Source organism: Engraulis encrasicolus, chromosome 16 (genome assembly GCF_034702125.1).
Source record: "Engraulis encrasicolus isolate BLACKSEA-1 chromosome 16, IST_EnEncr_1.0, whole genome shotgun sequence".
Lineage (NCBI taxonomy): Eukaryota > Metazoa > Chordata > Actinopteri > Clupeiformes > Engraulidae > Engraulis > Engraulis encrasicolus.
The window spans coordinates 43,362,546-43,387,756 of NC_085872.1; the positions used below are offsets into that span (position 1 = coordinate 43,362,546).

The 25,211-nt window shown below is 41.4% G+C and overlaps 1 protein-coding gene across 1 annotated transcript in view; it reads right to left on the reverse strand.

The window, feature by feature from the left end:
- Positions 1 to 4,750: 4,750 nt before the first annotated feature.
- rb1cc1 (RB1-inducible coiled-coil 1) overlaps positions 4,751 to 25,211 on the reverse strand; it is a 28,358-nt gene continuing 7,897 nt past the window's right edge. Inside the window, exons 8-24 of the mRNA XM_063219720.1 lie at positions 23,199 to 23,369; positions 22,640 to 22,824; positions 21,188 to 21,374; positions 20,339 to 20,420; positions 20,124 to 20,188; positions 17,872 to 17,975; positions 17,373 to 17,499; positions 15,120 to 17,026; positions 14,270 to 14,471; positions 13,625 to 13,733; positions 12,559 to 12,874; positions 11,787 to 11,841; positions 11,507 to 11,554; positions 8,305 to 8,363; positions 8,061 to 8,188; positions 6,117 to 6,187; positions 4,751 to 5,794 (exon numbers count right to left, since the gene is read on the reverse strand). Of these exons, the coding sequence (XP_063075790.1) occupies positions 5,717 to 5,794; positions 6,117 to 6,187; positions 8,061 to 8,188; positions 8,305 to 8,363; positions 11,507 to 11,554; positions 11,787 to 11,841; positions 12,559 to 12,874; positions 13,625 to 13,733; positions 14,270 to 14,471; positions 15,120 to 17,026; positions 17,373 to 17,499; positions 17,872 to 17,975; positions 20,124 to 20,188; positions 20,339 to 20,420; positions 21,188 to 21,374; positions 22,640 to 22,824; positions 23,199 to 23,369 (3,894 nt within the window). The 3' untranslated portion in view covers positions 4,751 to 5,716. The remainder of the gene's footprint in view (positions 5,795 to 6,116; positions 6,188 to 8,060; positions 8,189 to 8,304; positions 8,364 to 11,506; positions 11,555 to 11,786; positions 11,842 to 12,558; positions 12,875 to 13,624; positions 13,734 to 14,269; positions 14,472 to 15,119; positions 17,027 to 17,372; positions 17,500 to 17,871; positions 17,976 to 20,123; positions 20,189 to 20,338; positions 20,421 to 21,187; positions 21,375 to 22,639; positions 22,825 to 23,198; positions 23,370 to 25,211) is intronic.

Genomic DNA, 25,211 nt, shown 5'->3' on the forward strand with positions numbered 1-25,211 from the left:
TACTCTACCACAATTAAAGACCAGGCACAACAAAAGCCATTTGGCTCTTTTTCCGTATGGCTATGCAAGAATATTTTACAACATATATATTTTTTTACCATGACCAAAGTATGTAATCACTAAACTCAAACCTGCACATTAAAATTTCTTATATAATAGGTTATTTTGTCATTGTGTGATTGGTGGCGACCTGTCACGAAGGCCTCCTCCTGTCAATAGGAGTCTAGGGAGTCAATAGGAGTCTCTTTGCCAAGCCGTAGGGACATCTCATCTGAGATCTTTATGTTTATCACGTTTCTGGCTGCATCTCCCAGTGGGCTACAGTGGGCAAGGTGTACTAGTGTTGAGCATGGTGCCCAGTGATGATGATGATGATGACCAAGGGTAGTGCAGCGTGGCAGCTTTCCAGAGCAGCACACTGCAGATTCTCAGTAACAGGAGTATAGCGGCAGCTGAGAACTACCCAATCCATATACCAACATGCTGGACACCACAGTCCATTTTGTGTCAAGGGTATAATGTTTGAAATGTGCACATCAATTTTAAATGTTTACTTCACTGTGGCGATTCCATCATTCATACGGTAGTTAAATACACAGTACATTGCTGTGCAACTTGCTGGAGATATAAACATTAATATCTGTGGTCCAACTAATTCAAACTATACCTGCTTTGCCTCTTTTATTGTCATTCAATTTAACAAAAGGGCTGAACAATACACTTTGTGTCTGTCATTGCGCTCTGTTTTTGTGCTCGAAATATTTTACATCTCTGCCTCTTCATTTGCCTGATCCCTCACTAACCCCCAGACCAGTCAGCTGCCAGTCTGTAACAGTGGGTCAAGTTAAGTCCAGTGGCTGCTATAGGCATCACCCATATCAGGTTTTGAAAAGACTGTCATGTATTTACAATGAAATATGCCTAACCATTTCCATATTATTAACATCTCATTAAGAAATAGTGTCGTCCACTTGTTATTCAATAAAGCAATTGTTGTATCCATTCTAAAAATGAAAAAAGTAGTCTATTCTATAAGCCGATCAATGAGGCGGAACCATTGAGAGTAAATATTTACTGTCAATGGGCGGAACTGATGGTTCCAAAGTTGCAATACCTCCCACATCCATTGGGTGGTAACTGCAGAAGCAGGAAGTTGATACGACCTCCCTTACATATTCAAATTAAAGACAGACCCACAAAGCAATAGATCCACAATATTAGGCCTATTCATTTTTTTTTAAATGTGTATTCCATGGTTATATAGGCCTACCTCTTGTTTTCACACATAACAAAGGAGACTGGACCTGATCTTTTTGTTACCCTTTGACAATTATTTACAATTATTCTCTAAGTCTAAAGAAATGGATAGCAACACAAACATGCATACATTTTTTTCTTCCCCCTATAGAGCACAGAAGCATTCTTTAAAAAAACCAATAACCTCCTTGAAGCAGCTGATTCTGCATTATTTTTTAATGATCTTCCTACTGTAAGTGCACCTTTTGACCTTGTTTTTCTCATCAGTTTAGTTTAAATGATCCTTTTCAGAAATATACAGTAGTCTATACCATCATTGGTTGAAATTCCTTCTGTCTGGTTACAGTCTCAGTCTCTGAATTATTTTGCATGCACCCCCAGCCTTCCTCCATCACTTCCGGTATGTGNTTGCATCCCAATATGTGACCTTGCCTCCTCCACTTGCTTCTCGTCATGATGACATCACTGACAACAGCATTATATTTCAATATCTTACAAAAGCTCAATTGTAAAGTCTTTTTCTCATTTGCAATTGGGATGGTGAATGAAAAACTGTCCCTCAAAAGTTGTTGTGGCGAGGCTGACAGCTGGGAAACTTTATCGTTTTCTCCACGGAGGAGGGGCCAGGAGGCGGGACAAGGAGACAAGCACAAGTGGAGGAGGCAAGGACATATTGGGATGCACCCTGTGTCTTTGGCCTCTCTGCCCTGGCACCTCCTGCCTCCATCATTCATTTCCGTAGCCATGGAAATAGCTTTCGATATCAATGCCCATTATTATGCGAATGACACTCTACTTTATCTCACCAGTGTGCCCACATGCAACTTCTCTACCTGTTTTCTTTTTTCATAACCTGATTATCTTCAAGTTTTCTAAAAAATGTACGCCAAAATGACTTTTCTTAAGTCAACACTTTGTAACACTTTGTCCTGTGCACTTTGTATTTGCTTGTGATGTTGGCTTGATTATGTCCTCTTTTGAAAGTCGCTTTGGTTATAAAGCGTCTGCCAAATGCAATGTAATGTAATGTAATGTAATGTAACACAAAGCGAGATCAGCAAATTCTCTCTTAATTCCATTCCACACATAGCTTAAAACCACTTCTTTCCCCTGCGTGTGTGTGTTTTAAGGGTGTTATGTATGTGTAAGGAATTTAAGGTATCATATAACAGGGCCGACATGTCACCAAACAGATGTTGAATTTAAATATTGCCTTGACTCACAATACAATGCCAAATGTAGCTCTAATTCAGAGTTTCATTAACAGTCTGCAAATGTGCATTTGTTTTTGTTTTTTTAACTTTTTGCCTTTAGACGGGAACAGACCTGTAGTGATCTAAATTGGTTGCAGTACCCAGGTTGGCCACACTGACACAGTACCTTCATTACCCGGGCTGCTTACTTTCATTTCTTACACTCAAGAAGTATCCGCCTCCTCCCTCACTCCCAATGCAACACCTGTCCTCCCACCTATCATGAATTTCAACTAATCTAAAATTAAGTTCATACTGTTATATTTAATGGTGCATTTTTATTGTTTGTTTCTCTTATTTAGGCCTACTGTATGTTTGTATTATTGTCCCTGGTCACAACTAGATATAACCTATTCACAAGTTTTGCCTTTAACAGTTTCCAATCTTACCGTCATGTTTGAATACCCTATGTCTATGAGCATTTGTTGTTCAGCCAATGTCATGTATGCTTGACCTTTTTAGTTGTTAACTTATGGGGCAGTTCTAGAAACTAGTGGCAGTTAGCTAGTACAGTAGGCTTATCTAGTTGTCAAGCATGAAAATCAGAAATGTGGTCCTGCTATGGCCTAACGTCCCACTGGGTTACTGTGCCAGCAGCCCGGGTTCGGCTCATGTGCTGATCCTTCTCCGTCTCTCTCTCCCCACCAATTCTCGATCTCTGCTTCACTATCCTGTCAGAAATAAAGGCAAAAAAGCTTTCCCTTTTTTTTTTTTTTTTTAAAGAAAATCAGAAATTCATCAGTTCATCAGTAACTAATTGCAGTTGTCATGTAATACAACCTCAGATCATTTATGACATGATTATATCTTTATATACCTATAAGTACATACTGAATTTATCATTTATCCATATTTTTTTCAAAGTTGATTATTTTGAAAAAGAGATGTATAAACATTGTCTTTCAAAAACTGAAAGGAACAGAGCGATGAGCTTGGGTTCATTTGCAATCCGGTTTTAATAGCGTGCGGATTAGCAGCTGTAACACCATGGCATAAGCTACAGGCAGAATGCCTGGCACTGTTCTCTCCTTTGCCATCCAGCAAGGAAGAAAACAGTCATTAATAGTTTTTTTTTTCTTTTAAAAACAACTACTACATCACAATGACAAACTGGCTAGAATCAACAGCACATTTATTTGGTTTATTTGGAGTTCTGCTGTGCCTTGTGACCAGGGTGAGCAGAGTTTGGGCAGTTGGAGTCGATCTTAAATGCTAATGTGATGAAAAGGCCAAATGTTCCCTCCCTCCCAAGAAGCAAAACCAGCCCTGTATCCAGGCAACTGAACATAAAATTAAGCGTGGTGTGACATATAAAGGAGTTCATCATCATCCCACACACAGAGCTCACACAAGTAGAGGGGTTTAGGATCCAAAAACCTAGCCTAGCGCATGAGAGGTTATTAGGAAAGATATTATTGTGCTCTGTGTGTCACAGTGATTTAGACTGGAACACCTCTCTCGCTTACATAATGCATATTCGATACCAAAATGCCCTATGAATCAAAGCAACTGACATCTTTGTTTTTAGCCTCCATATTAACCTCAGTTGTGCTTGCAACAATGCCAAGGTCTTGGCTGTCTCGCATCAACATGGAATGAACACTTAATACCAAGCAAGAGGGAGAGCAGCGGATTCAGGAGGAGAGTAACACACCATGTTCTGGTTGAGTAGAGTATAACTCTAATATGCTGCACTTCACTACAAGAGGAGTTCAAAAGTGGCACACACCTATACACAGAGTTTTATTATCAAAATACCTTCTAATTATGTTGACAATGTAATATCCAAGCAATAGGCCTACAAAGTATGCTGTTCTTGCCTTGCACACACCGTGACCCAGTGTGGCCATGTCTCCTGAAAAATCCCATAATTTTAAAAGACACATTCGGATGTAAATTTATCTTCAGTGGGCAAAAATAATTTTTATGACACATTCGAGTGTAAATTTATCTTCAGTGGGCAAATTTTAAAACACAAGTCACCTATTAAGTTAGATTGCCCTGCATAACCCGTTAACCACAAATACACTTGGACAGAAAATGTCTACTCATTTGGCTTTTTTTTTTTTTTCTTCTTGTGCGGAGTCCCATTGTGTGACAGTGACAAAAGTGAAAATGAGGCTTTGATCCTTGAAGTTCATGGGATTTATTTTCAAATGTTAGAAAGTAAATGAAGCACCACTGGCAATAAGCACACTCTGAGGTGGAACTGTGCCGCTGTAAGCACCTTCCGCTTAGAATGTGTTTGGATCAAACCTTTATTGTTTGAAAACTCTAAATTCTTTTACAATACAGTCATTTTTCTCTTTTGTTATGTGTGTGATTTCATGAGCAATGTACAATGGCATGTTCAATCCAGTAATGACACACAGTCACAAACATTAAATATATCCTTTCTACACGTCAATGTCCTCTAATAGTGGGAAGTAGTGTGCCATCATCACTTTGTGTGTGTGTGGTTTTTTTTTTTGCCTTCTTCTTAACAGCACATTTTCTTCCCTTTTGTATAAACAAAAGCATTAGTTGTTTGTTTTCTCTTTTCTGAAAGTGCATTTGAAGGATTGTGTTGACCACTGCTTGATGCAGCTCGTCAGTCAAAGAAAAGAAAAAAAAGTACAATTTTAATTTAATTATCAACAAAGGGTCATACTGTGAGTAACAAACAGCATATAACCTACATTTCCCACCAAGACACGGATCAGGATAAGTAAATTAAAGAAAATATAATATCTATATGCATGCCATGAACATTCCTCCATAGACATTTATAATAAATGTATACTTTCAGAACCTTACAAAGTAATATTAGGCTGATTATGATACAGTATTTTCCACAAATATGGACATATGCGAATAATGATGCGAACTAATATATAACATCCAAATACTTTTCGTTAATTATACAGACATGTATGATGGCTTTTTGGCCAATATGCATAGGGCATGCCCTAGTAAAGAAAGTTATTTGGTCCACAATTTACAAATCTTCCGGATTTTTTTTTTTTCTTAAAAAAAGAAGAAAGAGAGGAGGAAAACATGGGGATTCGTAAAGAGCAAAATTTTCTCATGATTATGACAATGTCGTTCAGGTTGCGGATCTCTTTTTTTATCTCCTTCGCTGATGAGAATCATAAATGATGCAAGACTGTTTTTGTTTTATATGTAGGCAATATCAACATATACAATATTTCACAACTTTAGTGATACTACACTTTCTTGTTCCATGGCACTGCTTTCACTCTGTAGAATTTGGTGCCAAGAGGAACTTTGAACCTGTTCTGAGCCTGAAAAGAAAGAAAATGTGGCTGTTAGAATTACTAAGAAGAATGATCAGATTCACTGACAACCTCCTTCAAACTAATCCATTGATTGTATAACCTGTAACACATGTAACTTATAAATATATTCTTATTATATTCTTTATTATTCTTATCATATATTCTTTCTTGGAATGTAATTTATTTTGTAAGCATTTGTTTTGTATTTAGTACCAAATGGCAACATGTTATCATGTTTATACCAACACGACAACCACATTTTAAAACTTTTACAGTAATTGTGTTTAGCCAACATAAGTTTTGTTTTTGAGGGGAGCAGAATTTGTACCTTCTTTGCTTGACAGTATTCCTTCTCCATGACTTTCCCAAGAACCCAAGGTCTTCTAGAGGCGCCCATTGCTAAAAGAAAGACCATGTATCAACATTTGCTGTACTTATCCACAAAAGTATATTTTAAAAAAAATAACCGGATCAAATAAACACCATTTGCATTTTTTACTTGTTCCAGTACAACTGTTTTAAGATCACTTAAGAATGCTAAGTGAGTAATTTAAAATGAAAGGATGGCAAATGTTCCCTAAGAGTTTCAACGTGTTGCATCAGATCGTGACTAAAGGATCTCCAGGATGTGTGCTCTGTTCTGTGAGTGTTCCTTGGAACGCACACTCAGTGGCACAGTTTAAACTCTCATCCCACTACAATAGTCAAACATGGACTGAGGCAAATTCCGCATTTCCAAACACACGGCATGTCTGGAAATGGTTGAACTGTGTGCGTAGTACATGAAGCAGACAAACATTTACGCTTCGATATGGCGGTCCTACCCAGGGGCAGCCTTCTGTGCATGGACGACACATGGAAACATAGACACCTGAAAGGTGCTATAACCTAAAGATGCCTGTGTGCTTGATGTGTGCTATAACCTAAAGATGCCCGTGTGCTTGAGGTGCGCTATAACCTAAAGATGCCCGTGTGCTTGAGGTGCGCTATAACCTAAAGATGCCTGTGTGCTTGGTGTGAGCTATAACCTAAAGATGCCCGTGTGCTTGTTGTGCTCTGTAACCTAAAGATGCCTGTGCGCTTGCGTCCTGTGACCTCAGCATGTGACAATGCACCTCGATGATGTGATTAGCTAGTGCGAGCTCTAAAGCAGACACTTTCACTGCCATGCTGCAAAATCATGACAGTGAACACGATGCCGTCAGATCACCTGAAAAAGGGCGATATGTGGTAACGACTGCAAGGCTCCACTAAAGCCACCTCTTTTAGAGTGATTCTTCCCTCTGTCCACATTTGAGGGGAGATTAACACCTTTCCAAGATTTCATGAACATGACATTTAAGCAGTAGATATTGATTTAGAGATACATTAAGTGTCCATTTTGCTTCTACAATAGAATAGATCAAATAAGAAAACTAGAGAACTATGGGCAATGCTATGTATTATCAACAAATAGCATTCTAGGCGTGTGTCTTATTTAATTTCAGCATACTGGTAGGTCTATTTGTAGACAAATAGTACCTATTGGTATTAAGATCATAAAGCTCATCAGTCGAGTTAGCCTGCATTTCAAATGTTGCTGTTTTTGCGAGAATATTTGGATGCTGCTGATCTGTTTCAGCAATTTGTCAAAGTCAAATATGTCCTTAATAATTAACAACACATAAAAAAGCTATCATGTACCTTTACACATATGATAAAAACTTTGACTTTTTGTGGAAAAATGTACACGCTAACTTTTCCTCATCAAATCCTGTGATTTTTTCTGTGTGGTAGAAATCATAAAACTATCATAATGTGTATACATATATTTGTGTTTCTGCAAAGTACTCTGTTATTTGAGGTACCCTTTAGTGTAATTACCTACTGGGACAATCTGCCTCTCATAAGACATGGATGATGATATTATTATTATTATTATTATTATTATTATTAATAATAATAATAATAATAAATAACATTTCTGTGACAGTTTACCACCATGCCAAGAAGTGAACTTCATAGGAGGTTAAGTTACTGGCAATATTTGAAAAGATTTTCAAAGGTACATAGATAATAAAGTTGCAACGTGTGTCCTTGTGTGTAGTAGGATTGAGACGTGTGTGTGTGTGTGCGTGCGCGCGTGTGTGCGCGTGCGTGTGTGTGTGTGTGTTTGTGAGAAAGAGGGACAGCAACTGAGGCAGACAAATTAACAGAAAAACGCAAACGGGCAAGCTAGCAATGAATACAGGAAGGCTAAAAGTATAAGAAGAAGAAAACAAACCAAACAAACCTGGTTTGAGGTCCAGTGCACTAAGGGACTCTGAGTGAAGGAAGTAGAGGGTTGGGCCAACGGTGAAGAGGACGTAATTGTCATGACGCTCGTCCAAAATAATCAGCACCAAGTCCCCAACCTGGAAACTGGAAAATGAAGTGATGGGAAGTTCAGTACATAGATCATGTGGAAGAAATTGTACAGTGGCAACAATGATATTCAGTGCAGCAATAGATTAGCCTGAAAGCCTGAGAATGCTTACTCTCGAATAGCGATCTTCTCTGAATGTCTTGAAGACACAGAAGACATGCTCTGAGACATCTGAAATCGAGAACAAGACACAGGATAATTTATGAATTATTAACAGACAATTACACAATGTACATGATTACATGATACGCCCATTTAGTTTTGCAGAACTGATTAAGAGTCGGTTCTGTGTAAAACTGTACAGCTCAACAACCCATTATCGCACAAGTTAAATTAAACTAAATCAGCACACTGCTGAATCCCCGTGTACTGTAGGCTTGGTCATGACATCCCTGCCATCTAGTGGTGGGTGCCATGGTGACCGCCCTTCATAAATCCTGGCGGGCTTACAAGTGCATTGTTGCTGTGCAACACAATGAATGGCATACATTGTTTGTGTGTAAGGATGATCATGGACTGTCATCCGCTTGCAATGCCTCCATTTTGGGAATTATGCTTCTGCATCCACACAAATTGGTCACCTCTCTGAATGCCGAAGGCCTCATGCTTTCCCACACAAATATTATTTCTTATTAATCTGGTGGGACACTTACACCATTTTATATGGCGAGTGCACACAGCAAAGGAGAGAATGTGTCAAAATGCATACCGGTAGGCAGCATTTGTAAAGCAGAATCAAGGTTTTTTTTAAAACCTGTCCCATGGTTTATTTATTTATAATCACAATTAAAATGGTTGATAAGAAACAAAAAAAACGGAAAGGGTAATCAATTTAATAAAAAACACTCCCTCGCAGAGGTGAAGCTGTATGTCTGCAAGCCACTTGTCTCTTGACTCATTCCTAGACATGAAATATCTATAAAGCTCCCTGGTGAAAATCTGAGGGAAGGACAGAGCATAGGGCAATTGAGGCTGTTCTTTACTTGTTATAGCTGACTAATGAATGGCACTGTGTTTCGAATGCCATCCTGACTTAGCTCCAGGGCATTTCTTGGAAAGAAAAGTGACAAGTAGGGTTGCAAAGGGATGGAAAGTTTCCATTTTCCAAATTTCCATGGAAACTTTGGTAAAGAAGGTTTGGGAATTTTCAAATGAGAAACTTTTCACAGCAGTTACGGATTTGGGGAATATGCTTGGGTTGTTGACACTTAAAAAAAAAAAGTGTACTTTGTGGCATACAGCAGAACTAGATTGAGTTTTTCTACTTCAATATTATAGATCAAATATATCAACATCTTCCTCATCATACAGTGTTCCCACACCTTTTTCATGGACAAATTCAAGCACTTTTCAAGCACCTTCAAGCACCAAATTTTCAGTTTTCCAGCACCTTTAATAGCTTGTGGGAAGAAAAAGTTGTTTTTAAGATGCAATTTCCTGCATTCTCATCAATTTTAGGGTGTCGAATGGCAAATCCCATCTGACATCTCACTCCCTCAGATGTTTGATGTACCTGAATAATTTATTTCTATTATTAGGCTTACTGAGTTTGACTTGACACAAATTTCAGGCATTTTCAAGCACTTCAACAAAAATTCAAGCATTTTCACAACCTTGAAAATACTTAATTGAAATTCAAGCATTTTCAAGGAATTCAAGCACCAGTGGGAACCCTGATCATAGTCACAACATTGACTGCATTTATTCATTTAGATTCATTCTATGGCTTCAGTACTCTATATATGCTGTCTAAGAAGAGTTCCTTTAGAAGATTGCAAAATGCATGGCATGGCATGGCATGTGTGGCCTCAATGGCTCCTGATGAACATACATAACTTATTTCACATAAATATGATTATTTTAGCCAAGATCAAGCTGCAATGTGTTTTTCTACCAACAACATTGATGTATTTAACCTTCAATATTGATCAATTCCAGTTCATTCTTGATAATTCCCAAAAAAAATTCTAAATAGTTCCATAGCAAGTTCCCAGCTTTGAAAATTTCCGGAATTTTGCAACCGCAGTGACATGCATTCAACGCATTGACTATGTAGTGTGATGTAGGATTTGAACACATTTGAACAATGACATTACATTATTGACTATGTTGCATTTCTTAGAAATTTCAATCCAGTAACCTTCATTTCCATTTTAAGACACATTTTCACAATAAATCATACATTATTGTATATGTATAGTAGAAATCACAACTGGAAAGCAGAAAACGTGATAAACTTCTTCCTAGTTTATGTTTCCATATAATTAGGCATTAGTATTAAGTTAATCATTATACACTTCACCACTTGTCTAAGTGAAATAATTGAGTTCATGAACCAGTTCCTAAATATACCATTAATACAAATAGATATATTTGGACACATTAACATAACACTTTGAGATACCACCAGCAGCATACGGACATTTTTTTCTCCTTCTTCTCATTTCCTCTTCCTTCTTTTGCTAAGTGAACAGGTATCCCTACTCCTGGCATATTTCTTTCTAACACTACATGATTAACGCACAACAAAAGGCGCTCTTCTGCTCATCAGACTGCTCACCTGCGCTGCGTCTCACACGGTTCTACTGTAAATAAACTGGCAACTGCTCCACTAATTAGAAGATTAAACCTATCTGAGGAGAAATGGTCCACGGGGAACCTAATTGAATTACATGAAACGGCCTTGTGCACTAATTAACCACCATTGATAACTCTGTGCTGCTTTCCCTTCTCTGGTGACAAGCAATTTGCTATTCCTACCTTGAGGGTCTTCTTAAGATAATTATTTCTTTTTTGAAAGGGACATTAAACCAGTAATGACAGTACAGAGCTTTAACAAAGCCAAGCTTACTACTACTACACATTTTCACTGCTTTGTTTTCTACTGTGCACCCCAAAATCAGAGCAGTAAGAAGATATGCAGATTGATCATAAAATAGATTGTTTACTCTGTGACTCGGTTTGTGTGTCTCCCGTAAAAAAACAAGTGTTATTGCATTAATTGTCCCTGTGTCTAATCAATCCCTGCCATTAGCACTACAGAGGCAAAGTGGTCTACACAGCTGTTTAAACAGGTGCTCTTGCTTTAGGTTGCTATAGTGTCTGGGTCTGGGAGAGACCAGTGAATGGGCCTTGGTCACAGCAGTATCATGAAAATCTCACTTGAGTGTATGTAGGGGTGTGTGGCTTGTGTTGCGAAGATAAGTGTGTGTGTGTGTGTGTGTGTGTGTGTGTGTGTGTGTGTGTGTGTGTGTGTGTGTGTGTGTGTGTGTGTGTGTGTGTGTGTGTGTGTGTGTGTGTGTGTGTGCGCTCACCAGTCTCTGACTCAAACGCTTGTTCTCCTCCTCCTTCATGTGTAGGGTCTGCAATATGATGGGAAACACACCGTTAAGGACTGTGGTGTTATTCATAAATAATCATACATTCATACATAAGTACTGTGCATATAATCAAATGCACGACAAAAAACAAGGGGGCACATTGAAACCTCTAAACCTTTCTCAGTCTAACACAGCAAAATAAAAGCATTGTTTTAAACCATGTACAAATCCTCTATGGAGGACAATTTAACAGTGTTAATGCCATTTAACTTACCCGCTCTAAAATGAGTATTCGCTGCTTCTCTTCAGACATGAGCAAAGTGTTATCACTGAAACGAAAACAGAAAAAAAAAGTCACTTACACGAGCAGTGATGGCCGAGACATGTGAATGTGAATGTAAGGCCAAATTACTCACACTGTTATATCCCCGCCTCTCTCTCCCTGTCCCCCTTTCCCTCAGTGTTTCTGGCTCTTCAACTTGTTGAATATCTGACCGTCCTCCTTTCAGGCTTACTGTACAGATCAACTACCTGTCTGACCTCTGAATTCTCACAGCGAAGTGTAACAGAAACACATTCCAACAAAAGCATAAAAATGCCCCCCAAAAAAAACTTGCAATGGTTCCTTCCTATAGTTCACATTTACTGTACCAGGGGCATTGCATGATGACATTTTCACTATTTCAGTCTGACATATGTAATAAATAAATAAATAAATAAATAAAATGAAAAAACTTGACTTTATTGAGGCACTGTTTGACTAACTATACCATTTGTCTAGTGATGGGAATAAGCATCTAAAACATGTTACTGAGTTGAAGTTGTTTTGTGACTTGCAAAATGCATGTCCTGTATAGGGAGGACACTGTGTTAGTGTTATACTAGTAAATCTAAGATGTAAGGTCATGAATTGAATTCAAGTGAAAAAAAGGGTATTTTATTTCTCCATTTCTGCTGGCATCTGACATGACGGACTCTTGTCTTTTCTGTCTCCCCTGGACCTAGGGCAGTTAGCAGGTGGCATAGAGCCAACAGGCCATGCTTACTTTGCAGCCATCATGCTAGCCTCCACGGCAGGGTCCACCCTCTCGTCTTCACGTAGACAAGCAACTGAGGCCAGCCTCTCCGTGTCGGGCTCCTGGAAGCCGAGGGGCATCTCTCCGCCAACAGCACCCACATTCTCTGCAGGAGCTTGGCTGGAAGGGGTGGCGGTGGTGGAGGAGGAGGAGGTGCAGCCTGCGACGGGGCTGAAGAAGGCGGAGGAGACGAGGACTCCGCTACGCAGCCGGTTCAGCTCCTCCTCCAGGTACTTCTTCTCCTGCAGCATGGAGGCGCGGTCCTCCGAGAGCGTCTCGATCAGACCTGCAGGAGGACGCAGCACAGCACAGTCTCTCAAACTCGACCATTACCAATAAGATATTAAGAGACAAATATTCTTTAACTAACATGCTAAGATAAACAAATACTTAAAGGGACACTGTGCGGGATTTTTTGTTGTTTATTTCCAGAATCCATGCTACCCATTCACTAATGTTACCTTTTTCATGAATATTTACCACCACCATCAAATTCAAAGTGTTCATTATGACTGGAAAAATTGCACTTTTCATACATGAAAAGGGGGATCTTCTCCATGGTCCGCCATTTTGCTTTTCCAGAAATATCCATTTTTAGCTGTAAAACGGACTGTACTTTGGCCATACTAGAAAACATTTGTTTATTGCTTAGTTAACTTTCATGAAAAGATCAAATTTGGCAATAGGTAACCCAGTTTCAATGAGCAGCATAGTTGCAGTACCTTTTTTGTCCATTTCCTGCACAGTGTCCCTTTAAAATATTTTTATTTTATTTTTTAAGTATTTAGTATGTTTCAAAAGGTAACCAACATATTTGCGCAAATAGTTTGTTAAACACATGTGAAAATGAATAAATAAATGATAACCCCTTTCTTTAAAAGTTTACCATCAGCAAAAAGCATACACTGCCTGAGACGTAAACTTGTTACTTACCCCTTAGCCTTATAACCTTAGCATAAATGTTTGACTGAGCCTCAAGGTAGACGTATGACACACAGCCAATACTTCTCTTGTCAGTGACCTTGACCCTCCTCACCTTTGTCTTTCTCCTGCTGTTGGGTAACCTTCCAAAGCTTCTCGGTCAGCTCATTGATGATCTGCTCTTTCTTTAGCTTCTCCCGCGTCAGGACCGTGTTGAAGTTGGTCTGAAGAAAGACAGAAATTAAGAGTCAAATCAATAGTATTTAACACATTTAAGTGTACAGTATTACAACAACACAACCACAGACATAATCAACATTCTAAATGCTTAAATACAACAAATTCTGCAAGGCTGCCCTCAGGGAAACGACTACGTTCCATAAGATGTAGAACAGAGAGACTGCGTAAGAGTTTTTTTCCTCAAGCCATCCGCTTCTTAAATGATTAAGACAATAACTCATTTTAATTATTTTTTATTTTATTTTATTATTTTTATTTTTTACCATCCAATACAGCACAGAGCAGTTGCAATCCCCATTTCACTGCCAATTGTGCTTGCACAAGGAAGCACGTGACAAATAAAAATCTTGAATCTTGAAAATTCCCAGTCACCTTGCATGATCTTTCCGTTCTGATATAAGCAAGGAAATTATAATACAAATAATGCATTTTAGCACGAATCATTTACATAACTGCATATTATATCCATACACGACAGCAGTAACTAGTTATCAATTTGTTCCCAAAGCCCATCAGTCACCTGCTGCTCGGCGATGAGGGCCGTCTTGAGGTTCTGCATCTCCTCATTCTTGCGTCGCTCGAGCTGCTCCAGCCTGGCCACCAGGGCGGCGTTCTCCTCCTTCAGCTTGTCCTGTACCGGCTCCTGCAGCGCAGAGTCCAAGGACACCGCCGCACCCGTCGGCTCTCTACTGCCCTCCACTGGCTCCTCCAAAAGTGACACCCTGTGGAGGAAACAGGAGGGAAAGGAGAAAATAAGGCAAACATGAATCTGCCATCAACAATGTATTGGACTCGCTGTGAGAAATAAAATAAATAAATGATGATATCAATGCTGAGCTGTGATTTTCTAACAAGGAGACCGTTTCTTGAAATTTAAACAGCAAACTCCTGACTTCTCTGGTTTTATGTGTAAATTATGCAGGCATGAGATCTTTTCTCACACAGTGCTGGAGCACAGAACAGAACACAATGGGCCTTTATATAAACAGAAGTGGGCATTCATATTTATATCCATAGTCATTTAAAAGATCCTTTTATCCCAAAGCAGCTTACGGCACAAAGTATGCACACTTGTGTGCCCTGTGATTGCCCATCCATGCATGTCAAAACAGCTGAGACACTAAGAGTCTGTATAAACAAACACAGGGTTTCCTTCCCCGCAATTTTCTTATTCAACAGCCAGGAAGAATTATACCTTTCCTGTACTATGTGGCAAAATACCACCAGAAATAGCATCTGGACAAAGGCTAGTATTTAGTTTGTTTCTTAGACCCATTTTCACAAATCTGTTCACGGCCTCAGAGTACGGTGCTGCGGATTTTATTTCTTGCCCCACCTGAAGTTCAAACCACTGTGAATATCCGACTAACCTGTCAGTGGATTGCCTCTCTTGGAGTTGGTTTTCAAGTACTTGTATTTTTTCTAACAGTCTATTCTCCGCGCCCTCTTTTTGGAGCTCAAAGTCTCTTAAGGCATCCGCGAGCGCTGCCTTGACGGCCTCCTCCCTCTCCTCCGCCTTCAGCTGCTTCTCCTGCTCGCACCTCTCGGCCAGGAGCGCGTTCTCCGCCTGCAGGTCGCTGAGCAGCGTGGCCAGCCGCTGCGCCTCCTCTTTGGTGTTCTCCTGCTGCTCTTGGCTGTCCTTGCGCAGCAGCTCCGCCTGCTCGTCCCACTCCTGCTGCAGCGCCTGCAGCCGCTCCTCCGCGTCCCGCTGGGCGTCCGAGGCCCGCTGCTGCAGAGCGGACAGCTCGGAGCGCAGCAGGGCGTGCTCCTCCTCGTGCCGCTCCACCAGCTCCGAGATGCAGTGGTCCTTCTCGCGGCGCAGGAGCGCGCGCAGCTCGGCCAGGCCCACCTCGTGCTCCTCGTTCCTCCGCTGCAGCTCCTGCCTGGCGCCCTCCAGCTCCCTCCGCAGCTCGGCCTCCTGCGCCTCCGCCCGGGCCTTCATCTCCTCCTCCTGCTGCGCCCGGGCCTCCTCCAGCTGCAGCCGCACCTCCTCCGTCTCCGACTCCTTGAGCGCCATCTCCACCTCAAGCTTGCAGCGGGCGTCCGCCAGCTCCGACACCCGGGCCTCCAGCTCCTGCAGCCGGCCCTCGCGGTCCTTCAGCTGCTGGCCGTGCTGCTCCTGCTGGCTCTGCAGCGCGGCCTGGTGCTCCTGGGCCTGCTTCTCCAGCGCACCCTGGTGCTCCCGCCGCTCCTCCTCCAGCTTGGAGCCGTGCTGCCGGGCCAGGCTCACCTCCAGCTCCCGCAGGTGGTCCCTCTCCACCTCCCCCATCTCCTGGCGCACGTTCTCCCGCGCGCCCTCCAGCTCCTTCTGCAGACTCTGCAGCTGGCCGGCCAGCTCGTCTCGGGAGGCCTGCGAGGCTTTGATCTGCTCGGCCTGCTCTGCGATCTTGCTCTCCAGGTCACGGAGGGCCTGCTGCTGGGAGCTGCACAGCACCTCCGTCGCCCGCTCTCGGTCGGACTCCAGCTGGGCGATCTCCTTCTCCTTGCGCTCCATCAGGCCCTCCAGGTCCAGCATGGCCCTCTGGACGTCGCGCACGATGCCGCGGTTGGCCTCCAGCTCCTCCGTGAGCGAGACCACTTGCTGCTCATGATCTCGCTTCAGCGTCTCCACCTCCTGCTGGTGGCTCTCGCGGACCTCCTCCGCGTGGCACACCTGGAGCCGGGTGACGACCTCGTGCACCTCCACCGTCATGGTCTTGAGGATGGAGCCGAAGTCCCTCTGCTCGCGAGCCACCATGCCGCGGAAGTGTTGCAGGTCGTCCCGGACGCTGCGCAGGTTGCTCTGGGACTCCTCCGCCGCGGCTCGGTAGCGGTCGGCGCACAGCCGCAACGCTGCGATCCGCGAATTCTCCCGCTCGAGCCGCGTCGTGTCCTGGATGCGCTTGCTGTCGATGGCGTTGATGACGGACGAGTAGAGCGACTCCACCATCATCTCGGGGCTGGTGGGATCACTGATGGGGTTGGGCGACGTTACATTCTCCTCGATCACGAACTCGTTGACGGCAGACATGAAGTCCGACTCGGGGCTCTCGGCCAGTGAGTCCAGGTCCAGCGATCCCTGCTGCAGCACGGGTTCCATGTTGGGGTGCCCAATGGTTTCAAAGTCAAACGTGTGGGCGTCTATGCTGTCGGGGGACAGGTCCTCCAAGGGCACGGGGACGGGTAGGGCGGGGGTCTGGATGCTGAGGGTGGATAGTGTTTTGGAGGAGGTAGGCGTGGTCCCTGTTGTGCTTTCCGATCGGGGTACAAATGAAGACGACCTCTGACTAGAGAAAGCCTGGTTAAGCAATGATAATAGAAGAGAAAGACAACAGGACGTTAGCAAAACAGGCGCGTTATCTTTAGAATACTATTGTCTATTGCTTATCATTGTCTGATCACTACTGCCTATTACCATACGATTGACTTGAGTTGCACGAAACTTGAAGACGAAATATCTTATCTCAAGGGGCTATCCCCCTAAGCAAATACATTGAAATTGAAATCATGGTTTCCCTTTTGAAGATCTTAGCATAAAATATTTTTCACAAGGGTGCAACATCAATTGTACACAGTTTTCTGACTTTTCAGAGTGTTTCAGTGCATGGAAACTTTGCTGAAGGAACAGAGATTGCACTCCTCACCTTTTGTTCGCTTAGTAAGTCAGTGATGGTTTGAGACATCTCATCTAGACTTTGTGCAGCCTGGACCAACAGATGAAGCTTCTCAACATGCTGATGCAAAGGCTCAAAGTCACACAGCGTAGGAACCCTTAGAGAGAACAATGACATTAAAATGTCAAATATCATCCCAGCTGAAGAATTTTATGGTGTAAGATTTAAAAGTAACACAGAGTGCAGAGGGGAAAAAATCTAAAAAAAGGTGACAACCCAAGTAAATAGGTGAAAGGCCCTGTTGTAAGTGTAGCTGTGACACAATCAGAGCCAGTGGACTTCACTAATAAATTGGTATGTTGAATGACAAGAACAAGCATTTAGCATGAGTAACGGGTAACTTGTAACTTCTGAGGACAGATTACCCAACACTACAAGCCATACACAGCATCTTACCACATACCAAGTGCTTGAAAGAAATTCTGGAATATATGCAACACTGAACAAAGTCCAGATTCCAATATCTTACCTGAGGAAAGGCTGAACCTCATTAGGACAGCAAGTCTTTAGATACTGCAGGTCCTCAAGACAGATGTCAGGAAGCTCAAAGTCAAACTTGCGAGGCTTTCGAGTCTGAATGAAAATAAAAATCATACACCAGTAAACAAAAAACAAAAAATCATCAGCTGACGATTGCACATTACACGTTGAGTTGTAGTCCTGAAATACATGCAAAGAATATATAATACTTTTCTATCCATGTATTGTGCTTTGTGCTGTTCATAACATGTTATGGCTTTCTATAATCAGTGATAAGTCAGCTTTCCTACCCAAGATTTGTTGTTTCCGGTCTACTTTAGTGCACAATTTTAGCTTCAGACCAAATAGAACAATACTCTCTTCTTACTGAAGTGTCGAAAAATTACTTTTTTCTTTTGAGCTCATTAATTCACATTAGGGCTGTAATGATATTCTCGATTCACGATTCGGTCCGTATTGCGAATTTTGACCTACGGTTCGATACACCCTAAATTTGTTTTGTTTATGATCGTTGATGGGTAAAATGGGTTACAAGAGGCTACTAAGATTTTTTTATAGGTTTAAAAATTATAATGATATTGATTGGAAGCACAATCACATCATATCATGTCCTTGTTTTCTAGACCCAAGGGTAATAGAACTTTCAAAGGGCCTATCACGATACTGCCTTCTAGCATCATGATACAGTATCTTAACACATTGAAAACCGGCAGTGCTCAAGGAATTATGTCGTAGAATACCAGCGTTCTAAGCCCACAGCATATTATGTGATCGGGCCACTGAAACATGTTATTGCTCGTTTTAAAGTGGAGACTTTGCCCTTTTAGTGGGTGAAAACCGTGTGTATCTACGAGCTTTTATTGCCGAGCAAACCCAAGCTAAACCGAAGTGGGTATCCATGGGATTCAGCTACAAATGGAGATATTGGGTTTTTTGTGAAGGGTGCGCTGCTTCAGAATGTCACGAGTTTGAAAGGGGACCAGTTTGGTTTACTCACATGAATTTGGTGCAAGGTTAGCTCTGACACACATCCTGCTCATCAAGACACACCTCCTGCTCTGTCCCACTAAGACATTGGCAATCAATGCCCTTCGAAATTCAAGTTTTCATGAGGTCTGAACACAAAGTCTTTGCACACACACAGAAGGTGAGACGTTTGCCAACAGGTCCCGATGACTCCCGAAAGTAATAGTCCAACCTTGACAACAAATCCCAATAATATGATGCTTAGATGAGTGTAGCCCATCCGATCCATATGAGATATAGCATCTATGCTAGCTTCTGGCTTTTTTCAGACAGAAAGACACAGAAAGTTCAACATGGGGGGCGAATAATCAAATTTAATTCTTATCTGGTTGGAGATCAAACTTCCAAATCGGCGGGCCTTACTCCAATAACAGTTCGGGTACCATTTGGACCCAATGATCTGGTAAAGGTCTAGGTAGCAAGTCCAGAAAGTTCAAGATACTCCAGACACGATATACAATGGTCTCTGTGTTTACCTATTGCGTGAAGTCAGACACCACATGCGCTATAGCGTGGGCACCGACCGTAGGGAAACAACAACATAGCACGATTCTAACAAGACGGCAGCATCCCAGATAGCTACCATGCTACAAGGTGAAGGGTTACAGAGAATAAAAGAGCATCATTGCAAGATCATTTTGCGACGAAATCAAATGCAGAGCCGTATCATCAATGCAGGAAGCGTGATCATTAGGAGCCTACAGCCACTTTACATAGACCATCTCTGCTACAGCACAGATTAGTCTGTACACGGTAGGCGACATAGGTTGGCATCGAGACATCTTGATAAATTAAATTGTCCAAATCATGACACAAACTTTTTACTGGAAATTTTGTCATTTGTGTCCATCACAGACCTCCCAAAATGCACACATATTGTGCATTGAAGGGTGTATATTCAAAATATAACGTTTAAACGTAAAAAAGTATTTTTACGTTTAGGTATACAACGCATGGGCATGAAAAACGTATTATGGCGTCGGTACTCAATGTGTTAATTCTGCATATCGCAATTTCTCTGTTCGACACAATATCATTACAGCCCTAATGCACATATCACAACTTGTTTAATGGTAATTTTATTATATATGGGTAAGTCATGTGCTGTTCAGCATGTGCAAATAACAGCAATAAACGGTAGACGTGTGTAACCCCTTGATTTCCCAAACTCCAATATAATTTGCATGTGTGCAAAGAATCTTGATATTTACTTACGCAAAATGACAAAGGAGGCCATGAGTCCAGCCCTCGAAACAAACGATTTCTTAGGAATGACTTCCCTGTGAAAGAAAAGATAGCAGTTATGGGTTTAGATAAAGAATAGAAAACATCCAGTTGAAATAGATCGTTTAATTGTATTGTATTATTATACTATGGAAAACATGATGCAATGTTAATATGAGGGGACAGGACGACAACAAAGAACTTACTGAATAACTTTCCAAAGGTTTCCCTTTTGACCTTTTCAGCTTCATATAGTCGTTTCCCATCCTTCACAAGTGCATTGGCCCACTGGGGGGAAAAAAACACACAAAATCACATCTACGATTTAAACGATTGTACTGAAGCAAAAGAATTCTAGCATTTACCACAAGCTTGAGACAATGTTTTCTGTTTTGTGTCATGAAGGATTTTCACAGTTAAAAGAATTAAATGATTAAAAGTACTCAAAGTGTCATGCACAATAGTGGTTATGGTAGTGGTAGTGTTTGATTTGCAATGGCATAATGACCCACACACTACTGCGTTTCTCAATTCTGTAGGTTAGCAGGGCTTATCTCACTGAAGTATGTGCAACAACAATGCTGACTCAGCAGCCCTTCACTTTTTTATCAAGCATGACCTTTTATAAATCATACCATACTGTATTATGAAAGACTGCTCTCTGAGCACAACGCTGCAATTTTTATTATGTAGAATCTGAAGTGTATGAATTTGATCAGAAGTGTGTTGGTGTCTTCTTAAATCCCATCACACACAAAAATCTTCACAAAAAAGCAAATAGTAGTTTTAGATACTATATTGTGTGCTTGCACTCTAACTCCAAGTTATTCTAGTGTTGTTGGTCACCATGAGCAGCTTCCTTTGACAGACAAAAACTGTGCGAGGGACCCTGCTGTGGCCAACCGGTAGGGCACTCAATTCCCGGCCCGGGTCCTTTGCCGAGCCCTCCCCGTCTCTCTCCCAATTCGCTTCCTGTCCACCTCTCACACTGTCCTATCAAATAAAGTCGAAAAAAAGACCACAAAAAAACAAAAAAAGCTGTGCGAAGGACTGACCGCTCTGTAGTGTCTGATGAACATCTTCCTCCTGACCACCTCCACGACGGCCAGGCAGTACATCTGGGGCACGGTGCTGAGGGCGTCCACCACGCGCACCCTCTCCAGCAGCTCCGTCAGCAGCCGCAGCAGCGCCTGCAGCTTCTCCCCGTCCTGGTCCGCGTGCAGCATCACATAGCAGCACCATCTGTACACGCACATTCAGTTCAGTTTGGTGAAATATGCTATTTATTTACTGTGTATAATACTGGGGATATACAATGCGCAACATCACTGCAAGACGTCTGCGATTCAAGGTAGCTATGAAGAATCACGGAGCAGCACCATCTGCAGAGGGCAAACCAGGCACATTCATCAGGCAAAATATAGACTGATGTGATTACATTACACTACATTTAGCAGATGCTTATAGAAAGCGACTAACAAACAAAGCCAATGATAAGGACTATTGTGTGCTTATAGTACATGGGTTCACCGTGTTTATCAACACGATGTTATGAGGAGGGGAAAGACACTGGCAGCCAACCATGTTAGCTATTTTTTTTTGGCCGAAAGTGGTTTCCAACAATCAGAGGTTGAGTTGTGCGCAGTTAGTTTCGCGCAGTCAGGGTAAAACAAAAATGTAGAACCCATGTATACAATAGTGTAACATGTAACTTCACTGTTGAGACATTTAGTAGAGGTAGTCATGAAGAACAATGTAATGTACGTCAAGATACTTCAATAGTATGTTGTGTGCTGTCATTTTGTTTAGTCCTCAGTGTATGCTTAATCAGTTTGCCTTGAGCTAATTTTTTGTTTGTGTCATATAAAAACTGTATGCTAATGATAAGATTACCAATGTGGTGTATGAGTCTGGTTTGCCGTGATCTGCAACAGGTCAGACTGACCTGAGATTCTCTCCACAGTAAGGGAAACCCACCAACTCTGCTGTCCACAAAGAGGCTACTTATTCTGATTTATTCCCAGTTGTTGACTCGATTTTCATAATTGGGTGCTAGGAAGCATAATTTCTCAGTAAATACCCAGTGAGTGGTTTTGAGATGGATAATGATGTGACCCAAACAGCTTCAAGTTGAGAGCCCTACACACTTCAAGGCTGACTAAAGGTAGATAGGCTCTTCATTTATATCATTACGTATATTCTACCCACTTTCTTTCTTAAACGTGTTCTTCATGATCCTTATTTCATACAAGACAACAGATCCATGTTACACTGGTCAGTTATTTTGCTCATCTTAGAATTCTTCTAGGTTCAACAGTGCATAAACAGTTAACACTGTGCAACTTGCACAACATGGTGGCTGAACATCAATGGCAATCATCACTCCTGTAACAGATTTCGATCTTTCACATATACCTAGATGTCACATGCTATTAAAAGGATAACTTTTAAAACATCACTGAAGCATACGAGATGTGGGGCTGGTCTCAGTATGAGGGCAAACGTACTTGAGACGAACTTGTAGGTTGTTTGCGAGTTCCTGTTTGGCAGTGGTGCACTTCTGTTTGATATCGAGCAGCTTCCTGTGGTTGGTGAGCATAATCATAAGCTGGTTTGCATGACTCAGACACAGGTCAGGCAGCACAGAGGTGTCCTTCAGGTTTTCAGCCCTCTTCTGATTGGCCAGAAATCCCTGAAGGTAGGGGGACAAGACAAGAACAGCCGTGAGACCTTTTGATAATTTGTGACCGATGCACATTACGATGCAAAGCTATGACGATAAGCATGTGTTAGCTGCACATGAATGCTCAGTGCCTGAAGACACACTTTACATCTCCAACCAGGGCTCGAAATTCACTTTTTTCATCATTTTAATCTTACTTGCCAAATACACACTTACTAATGGGTCAAAGTGGCTGGTAAGCTTTTTTAAACATTGCCAGCGTGCATGCATGCAGATTATTTTTTAGCCAGTTATTAATGAACATGCATAAATTCTGTGGTGACATTCTATACAAAGCAGGTATACAGTATGTACACTAGAACGTTTCCTGCAAATGTGCTTACCTGAGCAAGTTCCTTCTGTTCATTCACTAACTTCTTACAGCTTGCAATCATTTGGTCAAGGGCGTACAGTCGGTCCTCAAGCCCCTTGATGGCCTTCATGTTCTGATTATCCAATTTGGCAATCGTATCCCGGCAATCTCCTAAGAATGGCTGAATGATACGTGGGTCCAACTGCAAGATTTTTAAAAATACACACACAGTCAGTGAACACTGCTACTGTTCTTGTATTGGCATGTTTAGTTTAGTTTAGTTCATTTAGTTTAGTTCAGCAGGGACCATGCACAAAAGACATTGTTTACAAAAGTAAAAAACATGGATTGTGCCAGCTTATAGCTGTATAGCTTATTTCCATCTGCAGTCCCTGGACAGGTAAAGAAATTAAAATACAGTACATATACAGATAAGAACAGTCATGACGGGTTTGAACTTCAAAACCATGACAAGTTAAATGAAATAACTCAGTCAGGGTGACAGCCAGGGGCCAACATACGGTATGCCTGCAGTGTGTTTGAGTGTAGATATCTGTGGACCAATGATAAGTATTGGGCCACAACCCAACACACCACCCTGGCATGGCCTCTGTAGAGGTTTAAGGTCACACTATTCCAAGATGTAGAAAGGGACATGGAATTCCAATCCCATGAGCTGGTTCAGTAAATATTTAAGTGCATTGATAATGCAGAGTTATAGCTAACTTATTTAATACATGTCAAACAGAAAACACATGTATTGGTAATTCAACAGAGCTTCAATGAGAAGGTTTTTTTATTTTCCATAACTGACTGTACATACTCCATGTTTACTGTGAACAATTTCAGAGAGAATCAGTGGAACAGCCTCACTCTAAAACAGAGTTAAGTTACTTATTTTGCTAGAATCACTTTAGGGTAGGGGTGGGCAAACATGAAAATCTTTAATCGCATTAACTCAATGACTTTCTGTGATTAATCGTGATTAATCGCATAGAGTGCAAAACCCAAAAATAATAATAATAAATAATAAATTAAATAAATAATAAATTAACTAAAAATATTTTATAAATTAATAAAATAAAATAATTAATAATACTTTGCATACGTACTGTGTAGATAACCTATGTAGGCCTAATATAATATTCCACAATGGAAATGTAGGCTATTTTGCCAACCTATCAGTCTAAATTATATAGTAGGCTATATGCCTATCCAACGTAGACCTACTAATGAAACAAATGATTGCATACAATATTACACTAGGGTTATTTAAGATTGTAGGCTACTGAAACTGATATATTAGAAACTCAAATTAGGATGGTCTACATGGGACTACAAGAAGAAGAAAAAAACTTGTCACTTAAAAAAACAGGCAACAGGCAGGCGTGCGTCTGTGAGATATGTTCTGCCTCCTCTCACTGTCAAAGACTCCCACCTTCTCTCTTCTCTATCGCTATTGTTTAAGGTGTTTCAGCGACACGAAACTAGTTGACTGTCTGTTGGCACTGCCAGCCACTACATCTTTCACATCTTTCAAAACAATAACGTTGACATGACTAACACTATCTTAAATGATAGTGACGAGGTTGCCGATGTCGCGAAATCATAGCCTACCATGTTGATGCAGCCTACTATGCACACGCAGCGCCATGTAGAAACCAAAACGTTGCGTGAGGAATGTAATATTTCGTGGTCCGCTTTTTGATCAGGGCTTTAATGACAGCTGATAGACGGCCAGCATAACAGTAGACTACCTTTACATGCTGACCGTACAATAGACTAACCTTGCGAGCTGCAAAGGCGAGCCACATGCTGCTCGAGAGTTGCGCAAGGAGGACTGTAGAACTGTGTACCGAAAATGTCCATTCAGAAGTTGACGTCCTTCTGTAGGCTATGCCTGTTTTTTTTTGCCTACTTTTCTAGACATTCTTCTTCTCTGTCAGCAGTCACTGGAAGCAGCAACATATGCGCGCTGACGCTTTCAAAATAAAAGCCACGAACGACAGTCATAAGATGCACACAAAAAAAAAAAACACCAAAA